Below are 18,106 nucleotides of genomic sequence, written 5' to 3'. Positions count from 1 at the left end.
TAACGGTAGCCAGCTCCCATTGACAGCTTGTTCTGTGCCAGGTGGTCGCCCAAACTCGTCACATGTGTGAACTCACTGGATCTTCATATTGAGGATAGAACTGTTCTCAACATCATTTTACAGGTAAGAAACCAAAGCCCAGAAGAGGGTAAGTTTTGAGCCTGAGGTCACACAGCCGGGAAAGATGATGCTAAGGTTTCTATCTCTGAGGACATCTCACAGCTGACGCTATAAAAACCCCAGAGAACGTTCCAGGTAACCGGTCTAGCGATCCTGCAAAAACAATGGGAATGGGTCCCAGCGGGAAGACGTCTGATTTGGGGGACCCTCAGAGTAAACAGTGCCTGAGGGTCCCCGTTGTCCTGGTTCCTCCCTCCCCTGGGCTCCTGGCATTCCCTGCACCTCCCCTCCTTTCAGCCCTGATGTCCGCCCCATTGTCCCCCACCAACCAGACTGAGGATCCACCTTTGGGTCGCCAACTTTGCCCAGCGTGGGCCAAGCAGGCAGGAGACCTCTGCGTGAGGTGTAGGTGACAGATTCTCTCCTTGACTCGGAGCTTTTCTGTCCGCCCATTTCTCTCCTCTCTGGGTGTCTCCCAGGTTTGAGAGAGTCTCTCCCCCTTTCTGCGCATCTCTCTTGCTCTCACGTCTCAACATCTCTTCCCATCTTTCATAATCTTCGAGAATCTCCCAGTGTGTCTTTGTGACCAGATTTCTTTGATGGACATCTGTATCGGGGGCCCGTAGCTGGTGTATTAAATTAAGAATATGCAGATATAAGGCTGCAAGCCCAGCTGGGCTAGGGCGGCAGGGTATCATACCGAGAGACTGAAGAAACGACGCGGAGACTGCGAATGCGACATATAGCTTTATTGGAACTGACTTACAGGGAGAGTGTCCGGTGGTGGCTGGCTGGACGGAAGTGTGCACCCGCTACCACCCCATAAGAGAAGCTTGCTTAAGTAGGCAGAGGAACAAAGGCTGCATGCTGGCCAAAGGGCTGTCCTTGGTACCACCAGGGTTCCCAGGAACAGTAGCTCACATGGAGGGGCTCTGTGTCCCTGTAAGACGCGATGTTCTTCACGGGGGATAAGGGAGGATTCAGGCTGGCCAGGCCTGGATCATTGCAAATCCCACTAGCTGCTCTGCCTGCCCAGCAGGGAGCCAGAAGGACACATGGTTGCAATGGGCCTGGGGGTTTCTGCTGAGCAAACAAGGCCCAGGCCCTACGGCAGATTATGACCTGCTGAGTGAGGAGGCACAGGCGGCCCACATGGGGTCGGCAGGCAGCTCCCTCAGCATGTGAGCTCCCACCTTGGGGAAGTGAAAACCTGGGGTCGTTTTGATTGAAGGCACAGTTTCAGTACACGCACACGACGGAAGTAGAGTCATGAGATTTGTTACTTTCAGATACCGGAAACATGGGAGCCGGAGCACAGGGAGCCGGGGTGGGGAAGGGCGGTCCAGTGCCCCAGGTCATAAGCGGCAGGAGACAGAGAGCAGGGTAGCAAGCACCCATTTCTTATAAGGTGGTTGGGGTGGAGGTCACTAACTTTTCACAGGCTCAACTCTCAGTGGTTACTTGAAAAGGTGCCCTGGGAAAAAAGCAAAGCGGGAACTGGTGGTGGAATTCCAAGCTCAGGTCCTTATCTCACTGTCCAGACTCTGGATGTGAGCAGGGCCACGCTGTAAAATGCTTAGACAGCAACTCAAAATTGTTGTTTTCTCATCACAACATCTCATTTCGCCTCAACATCTCCCCACGTGTCTCTGAAAGTCTCTCCAGGTCTTTCTCTTTGGTATCTCTGAGTGTCTCTTTCCAGTCTCTGAGCATCTCCCTCGTCCCTGAGTGGCTCTCGGAGTCTCTCCCCTGATAGAGAGTGCCAGAAATACACTAGGAGTCTGGCAAAGTTGGGTTTTACGGACTTGCGGTGGCTAAGGAGGGGGGACCGCAGAGGGAGCATGGACTGTCTCCCCAAACACAGGGGGAGAGAAGAGTCATTATAGGATTTTTAGGAAAGGTGGTATTTACATAAAATTTAAATGAAACAGCGTTTGATTGGTTAAAGGTAAAGTAGGCCTCACGGAAAGGGACTCCTGTAGGGCCTGGTCCAAGAATGCCATGCAGGGCCGTTCCCTGGAAGCTCCAGACTTGAGATAAATGTGGGATGTTGTAGCTGGCAGCCCCTCCTGAGAAGCCCTGCACCTGGGGTGGACATCAAGGCTGCTTCTCGGTGACGAAGTGACTGATTGACAAGAGTGGGTGTCCTATTCTCATTTCTGGTGTGATTCCAGAGAGCCAGCTTTCTGACAGTCTATGACTTTAGACAAGTTTCTCAACTCTAGGTCCTCTGTGCAAATTAACTGAAGCCGTTTTCAGAGGTTCAGTTCCAACAGACGCCAAACAATCGCGCCAACCTGATTTTGCAAGATACAATGCAAAATTAGGTGTTTTTTTTTTTTTTTTTTTTTTTTTGAGGAAGATTAGCCCTGAGCTAACATCTGCTGCCAATTCTCATCTTTTTGTCAAGGAAGACTGGCCCTGAGCTAACATCCCTGCCCATCTTCCTCTACTTTATACGTGGGATGCCTACCACAGCATGGCGTGCCAAGCGGTGCCATGTCCGCACCCGGGATCCTAATTGGGGAACCCCGGGCCACCGAAGCGGAACATGCGCACTTAACCACTGCGCCACCGGGCTGGCCCCCAAAATTGGTTTTAAAAAATGATTTCTTGGGGCTGGCTCCGTGGCCGAGTGGTTAAGTTCGCGCGCTCCGCTGCAGGCGGCCCAGTGTTTCGTTGGTTCGAATCGTGGGCGCGGACATGGCACTGCTCATCAAACCACACTGAGGCAGTGTCCCACATGCCACAACTAGAAGGACCCACAACGAAGAATATACACTATGTACTGGGGGGCTTTGGGGAGAAAAAGGAAAAAAATTAAAAAATCTTAAAAAAAAAAGATTTCTTCCTGGGAAGAAAAAGATTTCTGATAAAACACTTAGCCATCTTTGGGTAAACTTTAATGAGATCAAATGTTGTTCTGGGAGCCCGGTACCCCCCAACAGTCCCTCAAGACTAGTGACATTGAACCAAACGTTGTTTTCTCTTTAACAAGGAGAATCCGACCACTTGCTTTTCCTATAAAAGGGCACCGGGGTGTATTGGGGCCCCTTGTGGGGTTTCTACTTGTCTGCCTGTCTGTGCTTCTCCCAGCGTCTCTCCCTCACCCTTTGAGGGTCTCCCTGTTCCTCGCTGACTTGTCGGTGTCTGAAGTCTTCCCACCGCCCCAGCCCCGCTCAGCCGGCCCCGCCGTCGGCTCTGGGCGCTTGCGGCCCCTTTAAGGCGGGCCCCGCCCCTCCCCGGTCGGCCCGCTGCACCGGCCGCGGCGGGCGCTGGGCTTCCGCTCAGTCGGGACCCGGACGCGGGCGCGATGGCCGGGCGGCTGCTGACGGTCGCCGGGCGGCAGCTCAGCCAGCACAGCGGCTCTGGAGCCCCGCTCCTCCTCCGGCAGGTGCGCCGTGGCCGGACCGGGGAGCGGGATTGCTGGGCCCCGGGCGGCGACGGCGGCGGAACTCCTGGGTCCTTAATGCGGGAGGCATCCCGGGGCCTCGACGCCTGGGTCTTTGCAGAAAGGAGCTTGGAGATGGACTCTTGGGTCCCTGGAAGGGAGAGATCTGGGAGCTGCTAGGCTTGGGGCCTGGCTCCTGGGTCCTTTACAGAAGAGGGTGCTGGGGACTCTGATTTGGGGGTGTTTGAAAGTTGAGACTCATTGATTCAGACGGAGTAAGGGGCTGGGGCCTCAGACTCCTGACTCCGGGGGAAAAGAAAGGGTTGGGGTTTCTGCTTCTGGATCTCAGAAAGAGAATAGAATGGAGGCCTGGACTCCTGGGTCCCCAGTGACACTCACTCGTCCCCCACCCCCTTCCCAGATGTTTGAGCCCAAGAGCTGCACCTACACGTACCTCCTGGGGGACAGAGAGTCCCGAGAGGCCATTCTGATCGACCCGGTTCTGGAGACAGCTGCTCGGGACGCCAAGCTGGTCAAGGAACTGGGGCTGCGGCTGCTGTATGCTGGTCTGTCTGGGGGCGAACTCCTGGGCCTGAGGGAGGTGGGGCAGGGGGGTGGGGGCTGGGCATCCTGCGTCCTCTCTGTGCCCTCCTGGACTTGGCCCTCCTCTCTCTCCCAGTGAATACCCACTGCCACGCGGACCACATTACGGGCTCGGGGGTGCTCCGGTCCCTACTCCCCGGCTGCCAGTCTGTCATCTCCCGCCTTAGTGGGGCCCAGGCTGACTTGCACATTGAGGATGGAGACTCCATCCACTTCGGGCGCTTTGTGAGTTGGATGCTGGGTCCCTGAGAGGGTGGTGGCCTGGAGTTCTTGGACTTTAAGGGAAGAGGGGGCTGGGGGCCTGGGCTCCTGAGTCCTGGGGTAAGAGGGGCCTCAGAGCTGTGTTCCTGATTCCTGAGTTTCTATCTCTGGGAGGAGGGTGCTATAAACCCAGGTGGGGCACTGGGGCTCAGGGTAGGTGTGTCTGGCCGAGCCCCTTAAGTCAACAGCATTTATGGAGTTTCCTACTGCTTTGGGGCAGCTCCATTGGCCTGGCATCTCGGGCAAAGTTGACTGGGGGCTGGAATTCCCCGGCCAGGGCTGACCGGGAGACCCAGCCCTGTCTTCTGAGAGCCAGTGTGCAGGATGGAGCATCTGTTGCCTGGGGCCAGGACTAGGGTGAGGCCAGCCAGCACCTATGGTACACCATTTAAGGAGGCACTCACTCTCAGGGTCGGGTAAGGGCGAGGCCAGCATCTTTGAGGGGGCACCACCTTAAATGTTGTGCCCTAGGCTCCTGTTACCTCACCCTAGTCCCAACCCCGCTATTGCCTCACACAGTCTGGTCTGAAGGTTCCTACTTCCTCTCCTTTGTTTGCCAAAGGCAAATCAGTAGGTTTCTGGCCAGAATTTCAACCCAGGGCAATATGGAGTGGTGGGGAGGCAGTGGTGGGGAGGGTGCCAGGAGGAGGTGCCCTCAGAGGGACAGGAAACAGCTGGCAGGGTTTTATTCTGATCAGAGTTGCTAAAGATGCAGAGAGTTTGGCTCACTTTGGGGACAGAATGTCAGGTGACCGGTGAGGACTCGGCCTCCAGCTTAGAGTTTTGCTAAATGGGAACAGTTTCTGTGAGTCAGAGCGTTTAGCGGAAACGACGGCTGTGTGTGGGATCAGAGGGTTTAGCTACAATAGTTCCAGCCTCTTTATTTTAAGCCTTTTTCTGGAAACAGGTAAAAAAAGGCATTGTACATTCATGTACACTGTACATAATCGTCACTGCTGACAAGCATTTCTTGGGTTGAGAAGCTTTAGAAGAACTAGAAATACTTGGAGTTTTGTGTCAGGATGAGCCCTTAGTTAAAGTGAATGAGTGATGTTTTCAGTGAATGCATGTTGAAGGGTTTAGCTGTGGCATATTTAGCTTCCCTGTTTGTTTTTTTAAACAGCTTTATTGGTACCATTCACAAACCATCCAATTCACTTGTTTAAAGTGTACAATTCAGTGACTTAGCATATCTACAGAGTTGTGCATCCATCACCACAATTAATTTCAGAATATTTTCATCAGTCCAAAAAGAAATCCCTTACCCCTTAGTCGTCACCCCAGCCCTCCCACTCCCCTGTCACCCTACAGCCTTAGGCAACCACTAATCTACTTTCTGTATCTGTAGATTTTCCTATTCTGGACATGTCATAGAAATGGAATCATACAGTGTGTGGTCTTTTGTGACTGGCTTCTGTCACCGACCATAAGGTTTTCAAGGTTCATCTCTGTGGTAGCATGGATTAATGTTTCATTTCTTTTTATTGCTGAAGAATATTCCATTATATGGATGTACTACATTTTATTTATTCATTCATCAGTTGATAGACATTTGAGTTGTTTCCACTTTTTGGCTATTAGCAATAATGCTGCTGTGAATGTCATGTCTAAGTTTCTCTGTGGGTGTATGTTTTCATTTCTCTTGGGTGTATATCTAGGATGGAATGGCTGGATCATATGATAACTCTCTGTTTAACATTTTGAGGAACTGGCAAACCGTTCTCCAGAGTGGCTGCACCATTTTACGTTCCCCCCAGCAGTGTACGAGGGTTCCACTTCTTCCACCTTCTTGCCAATGCTTGTTACTGTCTGTCTCTATGATTACTCAGTGTTTTGTTTAGTTTTCTTTTGAGTTCTCTATACACCTTTGGAGATGGGCACGTTTTTTTTCTTTCTCTCATTTTCATCTTCCCACTTTTAAAAACTGAATTGTAACATGCATATTATATGGTACAAAGTGCACATATTGTACAGAAGCAGCTCGGTAGATTTTTACATGTGTCCACTTGAGTCTCCACCGCCCAGATCCGGATCCAGAACATGCCCATCACCCCAGAAGCCTTCCTTGTTCCTCTTCCCGGCCATTGATGCCCCTGCTACGGGACCATTCTTCTGACTCATTTGATCATAGGTTGGTTCTGCCTGTTCTGGAACTTGTAAACAAGAAGCATACAATGTGTACTCTTTGTGTCTGGCTTCTTTCGCTCTATATAACATTGTATATATTTACAGTTCTTTCCTTCCATTGCTACTTCGCAGGGGTTGGCAAACTTTTTTTGCAAAGGACCAGATAGTAAATATTTTCTGTTTTGCAGGCCATATGGGCTCTGCGTAGCTACTCAATTCTCCAGTCGGTGTGAAAGCAGCTGTATACAATGCACAAATGAATAAGCATGGCTGGGCTCCGATAAAACTTCATTTATGGCCACTGAAGTTTTAATTTCAATAATTTTCACGTATCTTGAAATAGCATTCTTATTTTGATTTTTTGAAAAACTGTGAAAAAGTGTAAAAACCATTCTTAGCTCTCAGGCCTTACAAAAGCAGGCGGCAGGCCAAATCGGGGGCACTGGCCATAGTTTACCAAGCTGGGATGGAGAGCATGTCATTGTGTGAATTTGTGACAATGTATCCATTATCTTTTTGAAAACCGATTCCAGTTTTTGGCAATTATGAATGATGCTGCTATGAAGATTCGTGTACGAATCTCTTGGTGGACATTACCCTCGTTTCCAAGACGTGGACTTGCTGAATCATTGAGTTGACATAGGTTTAACTTCGGTAGAAACTGCCGAAAGAGTTTTTGAACTAGTTGTACGTTGTACGTTCACAGTGGGCCAAATTTGGACGGTTTCCTTGCAGAAGGAATTTTCTGTTTTAATAAGCACTGTTTGAGACTTGAACATTTTAGCTCCTGGGATGGGCGGCAGAAAGCCTTCTCTTAAATATGTTGGTCGAGAGAGGTGCTGTTCAAGATATTGATCGCTCCCCTCCCCCACACACTTTAGCGATTCAGATTTAACTGTTCAGGGCAGACACAGGGAATCCGTAGCTTTTAAAAGCTCACAGGTGATCCTCAGGTGGCCATGTGAGGTATTCAGTGCTTCCTCCTATGTGGAATTGAATATTTGAACTGTGGAATGTCTTTTCTCCCCCAACATGTTGTGAAAATTTTCAAGCATACAGAAAAGTTGAAAGAAAACTCTGCAGCATACACCTCTATCCATCCATCACTCCATCTTATTTTTTGATGCTTCAGGTTATAGATATCGGTACACTGTCCCCTAAACAGAGCAAATAATTTTAATTTTGTTTTTTTTTTTTTCCACAAAAGAAAGGAAGAAAGTGTAGCTTGTGGAGGTTCAGAATATTTAGCTACAATGGAAAGCGACATTATAGGTTTTCGACTTTAAAAGGTATAGAAACTGTGGATGGTTATATCAGGATTAAGGACTTTTGAATAAGGAAACGAAACCATAAACTTGGGGACCAAAGGGAAGAGGAGCTGAGAGCTTACCTGCCAGCAGGGGGCAGTGTGGGCCGTGGGAACCGCAAGGCGAGTGAGCTGCGCGCATGCGCTGATCGCCTGTGTGTTGCATTTAGCTGATGGATTAGTTTCCGGACGCTAATTTCGCTGCCGCAGGAAACGGAGTAACAGCTGTGCAGCTGTCTCTGGTATTTGATGCGTCGTGGAAGGGGAGAGTGAGTATGTTGGAAAGATCACTCAACAAGTTTCAGGAACGGTTCAGGCTGCCTGAAGTCAGGATGTTAGGTTCCCTGCCCCCTTTTATTTTTAATATTTTCAAATCTATAATAAATCGAATTAATAGTGCCATTAACATCCTCATGCCCTTCACCTGATGTGCACGAGCTGCTGACATTTTTACATTTGCCTATTTCTTTCTCACTTTTTTTCCTCCCTCAGCCCTCAAAAGCTAAATTGAGGATATTTCACTTCTAAAGACTTCTGAGAATAAAGATGTTCTCCTGTATCAGCGGTTCTCAAACTCAAACTTTTTGGTCTTAAAAAAATTATGGAGGGCCCCAAGAAGCTTTTGTTTATGTGGGTGCTATCTATCAATATTTACTGTATTAGTTATATGTCAGTTGTATCTCAGTAAAAAAAAAACAAAAAACAAAAAAAACTGGGCCGGCCCATGGCTGAGTGGTGAAGTTCCGGGGCTCAGCTTTCATGGCCTGGGTTCGCTGGTTCGGATCCTGGGCACGGATCTGGCATCGCTTGTCAGGCCATGCTGAGGCGGGGTCCCACCTAGAAGAACTAGAATACACAGCTATGTACTGGGGGACTTCTGGGAGAAGAAGGGAAAAAAAAAAAAAAGCTTGGCAACAGATGTTAGCTCAGGTGCCAATCTTAAAAAAAAAAACCAAACTATAACTATTCAGATATGCAAAAAAATACTTAAAACTGAGACTTTTTAAAAACACAAGAACACACTAGTACACATTCCATCACCTGTCAGAGCAATGATGTCATCACAAGTCATGGGGCTTCTGGAAAACTCCACTGCACTGTCATGGGAGAATGAGCAAGAGAAAGGGCAAAAGGCCTCTTCATACTATTATGAAAGTAGTTTCGATCTTGCAGACTCCCAGGGTTCCCTCAACTACACTTTGAGCCCCATTCCTTTACAAAATCTTTGTCACACCTAACAAAGTACACAATAATTCTTAAATCCAGCCCATGTTCAAATTTCTCCAGTTGCCCAGGAATCATTTTCACAGCTGCTTTTGGGAACTGGGATGCAGTTGAGGTTCACACATGGCCTTTGCTGTTCTGTCTGTTTAGTCTCTCGAAATAGAGCAGCTTTGTACCCTTTCAGCCCCATGACATTGACTTTTGAAGCCACCAGCCTGTTGTCTTGTAGAACGTCCACATTCTGGATGTGTCTGTTTCCTCATGTTGTCATTTAACTTGATCTAAAACTTCTCTTTGCTCTCAACTGAAGTAGATTGTAGATATTTTTGTGTTGGTTAATGAGAATAATAATTTAACAATAGTTAACAAACATAGAGTGATTGCTTCTCACCAGGCAGTGTGCTAAGCTCTGTCATTGCATTTTCTCAGCATTTATCTCACAGGATTTTCAGAAACAAATATCGCTGCCAGGCAGCAGGGAGTGGTGGAGTCTGTGGTAAATGTTAGGGTGGGTGCCCCATTTATGGCGGACACCCACTGTGCAATTCAAGTTGATTATTCATGTTTAGGAATGTAGTCTGTCTACTGCCAGGCCTCCTCCTCCTCCTCCTTTTTTTAAAATAGAAGCTGCAAATATATGTAATTTGAGAAATCTTCCACTTTTTAAGGGTAGTCAACAAATTCAGATTTATAATAACTACGGAGGAGTCCAAACAAAATCCATCTATGGCTGATCTGACCCTTCGGCCTCCGCTATGTCCTCACTGACAGGTAGATCTCATTCAACCTTCATAACCGCATAGTGAGATCAGAATTATTTTTCTCCTTTCACAGAGAAGGAAGTGCAGAAGAGGGAAAGTGACCTGCCCAAAAATTATACTGAGAAAGTGGCTGAACCAGGATTTGAACCCAGGAGGCCTTGTAGTTCCACTAGATCAGTGTTTTTTGAATTTTAAAACATTCCTATTATTTTTCTTACATAGCAATTATTGTGCCCTGGGCTTTATTTTATTTTATTTTTTTTGCTGAGGAAGATTCACCTTGAGCTAACATCTGTGCCAGTCTTCCTCTATTTTGTATGTGGGTCACCGCCACAGCATGGCTGATGAGTGGTGTAGGTCCACACTCAGGATCTGAACCAGTGAACCTGGGCGACCCAAGTGGAGCATGTGAACTCAACTACTAGGCCACTGGGCTGGCCCCAGGGGCATTTTTTAAAGTGCTGTTACATACATGAAATAGTTTAATCTTTATAATAGTCCTATGAGGTGGGCACAATTATTATCCTCATCGTACAAATCAGCAGAGAAACCCAGAGAGGTGAAGTAACTTGTCTAAAGTCACATAGCGAGTAATAGCAGAGCCAAATTTAAATCCCTGTCATCTGGCTCCAGAGACTGTTCTGAACCATGCGCCCTCGCCAAGAGGTCAGTATTTTACATCTGGATTCAGGACTGAAACCTCAGCTTCATGAAATACCATTCACCCTTACTGTGTCTCAGGAGCTCTGAGATATCTCACTGCATTCCTTTCCTTTCCGTTCTGTTCCATTCCACGCCACTCCACTCTTGCGCATAGCCCACTTTTTTTGCTCATCCTTATGGCTGTGAGATTCATCTATATTGTCATGTATGGTTTATAGTTTGTTCATTCTCCTTCTCATTCTGTGCCTCAGTTTCCTCATGTGTCGAATGGGGACAGGAATGGCACGTACCTCATAAGGAGGTGTGTGGGCTGAGTGAGGTCAGTCATGTCAAGCACTTGGAAGAGCACCTGGCACAGGAGAAGGGATCAGTCAGGTTAGGGCTCTTCGAGAACGAGTAGACCTGATTGATGGGAGAAGCAGGAATGGCGTCCCTGGCAGAGGGAACTGCGTGGGCAAAGAGGTGTGGAAAAGCCCAGTGCTTTCTGGAAACAACCCCGGGGTTCATAGTAGCTGGGCGTGTTGGGGAAAGGAGGATGTTATAGGACATCGGGCTGGAAAGGTGGGTGGGCACCAGAGCTGGAGTGTTTCAAAAATCAGGCCGAGGAGCGAGAACTCTGCCCTGGGGACAATGGGAGCAAAGGAAGAGTTTTGAGCAGAGCAGGGCAGGTTTGGATCTGGGCAGTAGGACACCCCCTCGGGGTCATGGGGGGATGGATTGGAGGCTGGCAGGCCAGGAAGGAGGCCAGTGGTTGGTCCAAGCACGAGAGGATGAGGCCTGAGATGGGCAGGGTTGTGGGGGTGGAGAGAGGGGGGATGGATTCTAGATATTCCAGAGAAGGGAAAGGTCAGATAAACAGGGAGGCTGATGGTCAGCAAAGCCACTTGCGACACAGGCTCCGTCACCAAGGGCCTAGGAAATCTCGATCCATGTGGCAAGCAGGATTTTGTTCAACTGATATGAAAATTTTGTGCAGTTTATAGACATACACACATGTATGTCGTATATGTATACTTAGCTGTATCCTACATGTAGGTACCACATGTGTACTCTGTCTAACTGCACCTGTTGTTTACAGCTGGTGTCCTGCTGGTTGGCTGCTACCCACGTTATAACTGCAGTTAAATATTTTGAGCATTACTCCTGAATATTCGTCCATATTTTCAGTTCAAAAGACATTGGTGCTTTTGTTTAAAAAAAAATCATGGGGCTGGCCTGGTGGCTTAGCGGTTAAGTTTGGGTGCTCTGCTTCAGTGGCCTGGGGTTCGTGGGTCCAGATCCTGGGCACGGATCTGCACTTTGCTTATCAAGCTATGCTGTGGCAGGCGTCCCACATGTAAAATAGAGGAAGATGGGCACAGATGTTAGCTCAGGGCTAATCTTCCTCCAAAAAGAGAGAAAAAATCAGAGTATACAAAATAAAAAGTGAAAGATCACCCCTCCTACCACCAAAAGGTGATGCTAATTTTTGAGGGGTGTGATTTTTCCCACATGATTTTGCGAGATTTCTGATTTTGCTTTGCACTTGTTTTGCATTGTACAGATATGCTATTGTATATGAACTAGGAGGGTGTTTGGCTGGAAGTAACTGGAAAACCTCATACACTAGCTTAAATAAATAGGAGTTTAATTTCCCCCTATAACAAGAAATTTGGAAGATGGCAGTTACTCTTTTTGATTCAGCAGCACTCTCATTTGTGGGATTTTCTTGGCTTTTCCTTCATGGTTGCAAAGTGGCTGCTACAGCTGCAGCCATCACACCTTGTGCTCAGAACCACATAAAGTGGAAAGAGGAGGTGCCAGTCCTTTTTATCAGGAAAAGTTTTCCCAGAAATCCTCAGGAGACTGACTGACATCTCATTGGCCAGAGAACTGTGTCAGAGACCACCCAAGGTGCCAGGGAGGCTGGGGAAGTGCTTGGCTGAGCACTCTGATGCCCCAAACCAAACTGGAGACCCGTAGGCGGGGAAGAGCAGAATGGATAATGGGTGTGGGAACAGGGTCTGCAAATGGTGTCCTTCAGTAATCAGCAGATGACTGACCTGGACAAGGATGCTGATTAGTGGGAGGGGCCTCTATGAAGAAGGGAGGAGTCATGTGTGAGTGGGAACTAATCTTGTAGGTGGTTGTTAGATCATTAGGGTAATAATGTCTTCTGACAATTGCTTCCCGGAACTGGGTGTGGGGCTTTTGATAACAAGGAATCCCCGGGTGGGCAGCTTTGCGCAGTGCGTCCGGGATTCATAATGGCAGAGTCTTAGAAGTGGCTTTGAGGGGTCAGACAGTGTGCACATTTGAGATGTTGATAGACAGTGCTAAGCTGCTCTAAAATGGCAATGCTGAGCTGCACCCACATCCCAGGAAATGTAGGGGCTTGCTTCAAACATCCTAAACAGTTCTGACAGTTGCCAATCTGGTGGGTAAAAAATAAGGGTTTTTAAATTTAAGTCTCTTTCTTCTTTCTTTTTAAGGGAGCTTAAATATCTTTTCACGTTTTTTGACTGTGTATTTGCTCTTCCATGAATTGCTTATTTTTTCCTTTTGCCCATTTTTCTTTTGAGGATTCTTATTGATGCTTAGGAGCTGTTTATATATTATGGCTATTCACAGTTTATAATACTTTTTTTTTTGCTGTGGAAGATTATCCCTGAGCTTACATCTGTGCCAATCTTCCTCTATTTTATATGTGGGTCGCCGCCACAGCATGGCTGACGAGTGATGTAGGTCCGCGCCCAGGATCTGAACCTGCAAACCTGGGCCGCTGAAGCAGAGTGCACTGAACTTAACCACTAGGCCACGGGCATTGGCCCTTTTAGTTCCCTTTCAATTTTGTTCATGATGTTGTTGCCATTCAGAAACTTCAAATTTATTTAAAGTCAAACCACTGACCTTTTACTTAACAGTGTATGACTTTTGGGATCGCATTTGAACATTCTTCTCTAACCAGAGATCACATATTCATTTGTATTTTTGTTGTCGTCACAGTTTTATGATTTTATTTTCTTGCTTTAAGTTTTTAATTCATTGGGAGTTTGGTGGGAGGTTTCATTCTGGGAATCTAACTTAATTTTTTAATCAAAAAAAGATAATCTAGGGGCTGGCCCCGTGGCCAAGTGGTTAAGTTCGCGCGCTTCGCTGCAGGCGGCCCAGTGTTTCGTTGGTTCGAATCCTGGGCGCGGACATGACACTGCTTATCAAACCACGCTGAGGCGGCGTCCCACATACCACAACTAGAAGGACCCACAACGAAGAATATACAACTATGTACCGGGTGGGGCTTTGGGGAGAAAAAGGAAAAAATAAAATCTTTAAAAAAAAAAAAAAAAGATAATCTAAGGAAAAAAATAAAATCTTAAAAAAAAAATATGAAGGGGCTGGCCCCGTGGCCAAGTGGTTAAGTTCACGCGCTTCACTGCAGGCGGCCCAGTGTATCGTTGGTTCGAGTCCTGGGTGCGGACATGGCACTGCTCATCAAACCACGCTGAGGCAGCGTCCCACATGCCACAACTAGAGGGACCCACAATGAAGAATATACAACTATGTACCCGGGGGCTTTGGGGAGAAAAAGGAAAAAAATAAAATCTTAAAAAAAAAAAAATAGGAACGTTTAAAAAAAAGAAAAAAAGATAATCTAGATGTGACCCTGGGGTGGGCTCTTCTGGGGACAATTGCACCATGAGGGCAGAGCCATTGTTTTGTTGGTGACTGTCTGTCTCTCTCTCTCTGCCAGGCCTTGGAGACCCGGGCCAGCCCCGGCCACACCCCAGGCTGTGTCACCTTCGTCCTGAATGACCACAGCATGGCCTTCACTGGAGATGCCCTGCTCATCCGGGGGTGTGGGCGGACGGACTTCCAGCAAGGTCACAGGCCCCTTTCCCCAGCTCCAGATCTTAGTATACTTATGTGCGTGCCAGGGTCTTAGGTAGCAGTTGCAAGAATTAATGAATGCGTGTTAGACTTTTAGGGGGTCAGGAGTAGATTGAAGAAGTTTACCTGCTGGAGTTGGAGGAGAGTTCATTCAGGGGTGAGCTGATGAGGGACAGTTAGATTGAGGGGTTAGGGGACAGTTAGGTTCAGGGGTGTGTTAATTATCTATTAGTGTGAAACAAATTACCCCAGAACATAGTGACTTAAAACAATGATTAGGGGCCGGCCCGGTGGCGCAGCGGTTAAGTGCGCACATTCCGCTTTGGCGGCCCGGGGTTCGCCGGTTCAGATCCTGGGTGCGGATATGGCACCACTTGGCATGCCATGCTGTGGTAGGCGCCCCACATATAAAGTAGAGGAAGATGGGCATAGATGTTAGCTCAGGACCAGTCTTCCTCAGCAAAAAGAGGAGGATTGGCGGCAGATGTTAGCTCAGGGCTAATCTTCCTCAAAAAAAAAAACAAAAAAACTATGATTAGTGTTTGTTATATCACACAGTTTCTGAGAGTCAGGATTCTGGGAGCAGCTTAGCCGGCTGGTTCTTGCTCAGGGTCTCTCATGAGATTGCTCAGGATCTCTCAAGCTGCTGGCCTGGGCTGCAGTCATCTGAAAGCTTGACCGGGGCTACAGGGTCTGCTTCCAAGGCGGCCCCCTCGCATGGCCAGCAAGCTGGCACTGGTTGCTGGCAGGAGCCTCAGTTCCTCATCCCGTGGACCTCTCCATGGGGCTGCTCGAGTGTCTTCATGACATGGCAGCTGGATCCTCCTAGAAGGAATGATCAGAGAGAGAGAGAGAGAGACCGACTGACAGAGCGCTAACATTTTTTGAAATGACCTAGTCTCAGAAGTTAAACTCCGTCATTTCTGTAATATCCTATTTATTAGATGCAAGTCACTTAGTCCAGACCACTAAGTGTGAGTGAGGGGAATAAAGAGTCACATTTTGAAGAGAACAGTGTCACAGAGTTCGTGGACCTATTTTATTTAATTTAATTAATTAATTAATTTATTTATTTAAGATTTTATTTTTCCTTTTTCTCCCCAAAGCCCCCCAGTACATAGTTGTATATTCTTCGTTGTGGGTCCTTTTAGTTGTGGCATGTGGGACGCTGCCTCAGCGTGGTCTGATGAGCAGTGCCACGTCCACGCCCAGGATTCAAACCAACGAAACACTGGGCCGCCTGCAGTGGAGCGCGCGAACTTAACCACTCGGCCACGGGGTCAGCCCCTCGTGGACCTATTTTAAAAGCCCGTAAGGGGGTTAGCTGCTGGAGGTGTGGCAGGGGGAGGATGTGGAGGATTCAGGAGTTTAGCTTCTAGGAAGTTGCTAGATTCAGCGGTTTAATTGCATGTGGGCAGTGTTACATGTGGGGTTTAGCTGCTGGGGGCGGTTAGATTCCAGAATTTCGCTGTGGGAAGGAAGTTTGGTTTCAGAATCTCAGGGCGTAGCTGCCCTTTGAGTGTGTGTGTGTGAATGTGGGGTTGGCACTAGATGGGAAGGACGTAGTTGCCTTGCGGGAGGAGAGTGAGGCTGGATGAGAGAGGAAGGATGGAACCACAATGAGCCCCGTGGGTAACCAGATCCCCAGGCTGCCTCTGGCTTCCTCTTCCGTGTCTCATTCTCTCTCCATCTTGGTCTCTGTCTTTTTCTCTCTGCGGCTCCTAACCTCCCTTTATCCATTCCGTAACACAGTCATGAAATGGAAGGATTTAGGCTGAAGTGAAAGGTTGAAGAACATTCCAGAGAGGTTTGCCCCTGCTCCAGCTCAGGACTCAGAGCTTCTGGTCGGCACCATGGCTCCATTCTCCTCCTTGGCCTCGTGTCTTCAGTTTCTCACCTTCTAGTCCTGCTTCCCTGCCCAGAGTGAGGGCACAGCTCCTTGGTGCTTCAGGGTCTCTTTCCAACCTTATTTACAGCCATGCTGAATTTCTCACCGTTCCCAGTTCTTTGTATTTGCTGTTCCACCTGCCCAGAATGCCCTTCCCTCTCCTTCTCTACCTAGACAGTGGGGTACTGGCAGGAAATGAGGGAGAGGCTTTAGCCAACAGTGAGTGTATCCTCCCACCCTTTTCCTGAGGGAAGGGGTTAGGGGGCTTCTCTCCTCCCCTTGATCCACACTGACCTCTGAGCTTTCCGTCCCCAGGCTGTGCTAAGACCTTGTACCACTCGGTTCACGAAAAGATCTTCACACTTCCAGGAGACTGTCTGATCTACCCTGCTCATGATTACCACGGTGAGGGCTTCCTGGAGGAGGAGTGGGGCTTAACTGTTTTAGAACGAGCACCCAACTGCTATAATCCTCATGGGGCGTGGAGACTACCATTCCCAGAGTGCTCTGGCCAAACAGATCAAGTGCTTTTAGGTGTACTGAGTGTGGCTGTAGACACTACGACTCCTAGAATTGCAGAGGGCATGAGTTTTCCTGGGACTTCACTAAAGATCGTAGGGAACTGTGGGAAACTACATTTCCCATAGTGCCTGTTGAGGAGGGAAAGAGGTCTCAGGAACATATTGGGAAGAGCCTGTGAGTCCCAGTCAGGAGAGGCATCCTGAGGCTTCCTGGGAAATGTAGTTCTGGGAGGCCTGAGACACTGGACCAGTCAACATTGCTCCCCCTCCCTTGGCCACTAGGGCTCACAGTGTCCACTGTGGAGGAGGAGCGGACTCTGAACCCTAGGCTTACCCTCAGCTGTGAAGAGTTTGTCAAGGTCATGGACAACCTGAACTTGCCCAAGCCTCAGCAAATAGGTGAGCAGTTGGGGGCCTGGACTCCTGGGTCTGAGGGAGGAGGGGCTGGGACCTGGACTCCTGGGTCTGAGGGAGGAGGGGCCGGGGGCCTGGACTCCTGGGTCTGAGGGAGGAGGGGCTGACGCTTGGACTCCTGGGTCTAAGGAAGGAGGGGCTGGGTCCTGGAGTCAAGGTTTGAGGGAGGAGGGGCTGGGGCCTGGAGTCAAGGTCTGAGGGAGGAGGGGCTGGGGCCTGGACCCCTGAGTCTGAGGGAGGAGGGGCCTCAGGGTCAGAATTCTAGTTTCCCCAAAGAGAAGGGCTCTTAAGATTTCTGGGTCCCCAGCCTGGAGGCTCTGCCTGGCCCCTTAGCTTCACCCTTGGCTTCTCCCTTTCAGACTTTGCTGTCCCAGCGAACTTGCGCTGTGGGATCCAGACAGCCCCTTCGTGACCAGGTCTCTGTCAGGTGCTCAGATCCGTTAAGAATGCACTAGGAGAGGGGTGGGGAGAGGTGTCATCACGGCAGTCTCTCTCCTCTTCCCCTCCCTCACCAGCCCCTCGAACTTCTTAAATAAAAATCTTTTTTCGTTTTGCTCTGAATCTGCCTTCTCTCCGTTTCCTGGGGGAACCAGTTGGGTTTCTGGGCTGAGGTGGTTAGTTTGGGTCCCTGCAGAGGCCAGGGAGTGGGGCAGGGTGAAGGTCCAGGGAGCCCGGAAGGAGGAGATTTTCTGACTCATAAGATCAGAAGCCAACAGCTATCTGGCGCAGGGCTTCTCAGCTCCTTGGGTTAGAACTCCATCTTGACTTTGAGCCACTTGCCCCTGCGAGACCCAGGATGAGGTACTTCCCTTCTCCAGGCCTCAGTTTTCTCATCTGTAAAATGCCAGTAATAACACTAATCACAGGGTGTTGGGGCGATCAGAGAGTCCATACGTATGAGTTGTTTGGCACACTCCCTGCAGGGCGCACTTCCCATCCGTGTTAATTATTATTGTTACT

General features: G+C 48.7%; 1 protein-coding gene across 2 annotated transcripts; it reads left to right on the top strand.

Moving 5' to 3' along the window:
- Positions 1-3,341: 3,341 nt before the first annotated feature.
- ETHE1 (ETHE1 persulfide dioxygenase) lies at positions 3,342-17,707 on the top strand. Of its 2 annotated transcripts, XM_008520061.2 has the most exons (7): positions 3,342-3,514; positions 3,933-4,077; positions 4,191-4,339; positions 14,187-14,316; positions 16,527-16,616; positions 17,015-17,131; positions 17,506-17,707. In XM_008520061.2, exons 1-7 carry the CDS (start codon positions 3,434-3,436, stop codon positions 17,556-17,558), a joined length of 765 nt encoding a protein of 254 aa, XP_008518283.1. In that variant the 5' UTR covers positions 3,342-3,433; the 3' UTR covers positions 17,559-17,707. The 2 variants fall into 2 exon arrangements, with proteins under 2 accessions (XP_008518283.1, XP_070488897.1); XM_070632796.1 differs by lacking the exon at positions 4,191-4,339 and having other exon boundaries at positions 3,355-3,514.
- Positions 17,708-18,106: the final 399 nt, after the last annotated feature.

Source organism: Equus przewalskii, chromosome 9, assembly GCF_037783145.1.
Source record: "Equus przewalskii isolate Varuska chromosome 9, EquPr2, whole genome shotgun sequence".
In the NCBI taxonomy this organism is placed as follows: Eukaryota; Metazoa; Chordata; class Mammalia; order Perissodactyla; family Equidae; genus Equus; species Equus przewalskii.
The sequence above is the reverse complement of the archived record's forward strand: the minus strand, read 5'-3'. Positions and strand labels throughout refer to the sequence as shown.

Bases quoted from the DNA above. Each gene is read 5' to 3' on its own strand.
- ETHE1 (XM_008520061.2), top strand. From the start codon at position 3,434: ATGGCCGGGCGGCTGCTGACGGTCGCCGGGCGGCAGCTCAGCCAGCAC. The intron at 4,078-4,190 runs GTCTGTCTGGGG...TCTCTCTCCCAG, and splicing joins GCTGCGGCTGCTGTATGCTG to TGAATACCCACTGCCACGCG. The intron at 14,317-16,526 runs GTCACAGGCCCC...TTCCGTCCCCAG, and splicing joins GCGGACGGACTTCCAGCAAG to GCTGTGCTAAGACCTTGTAC.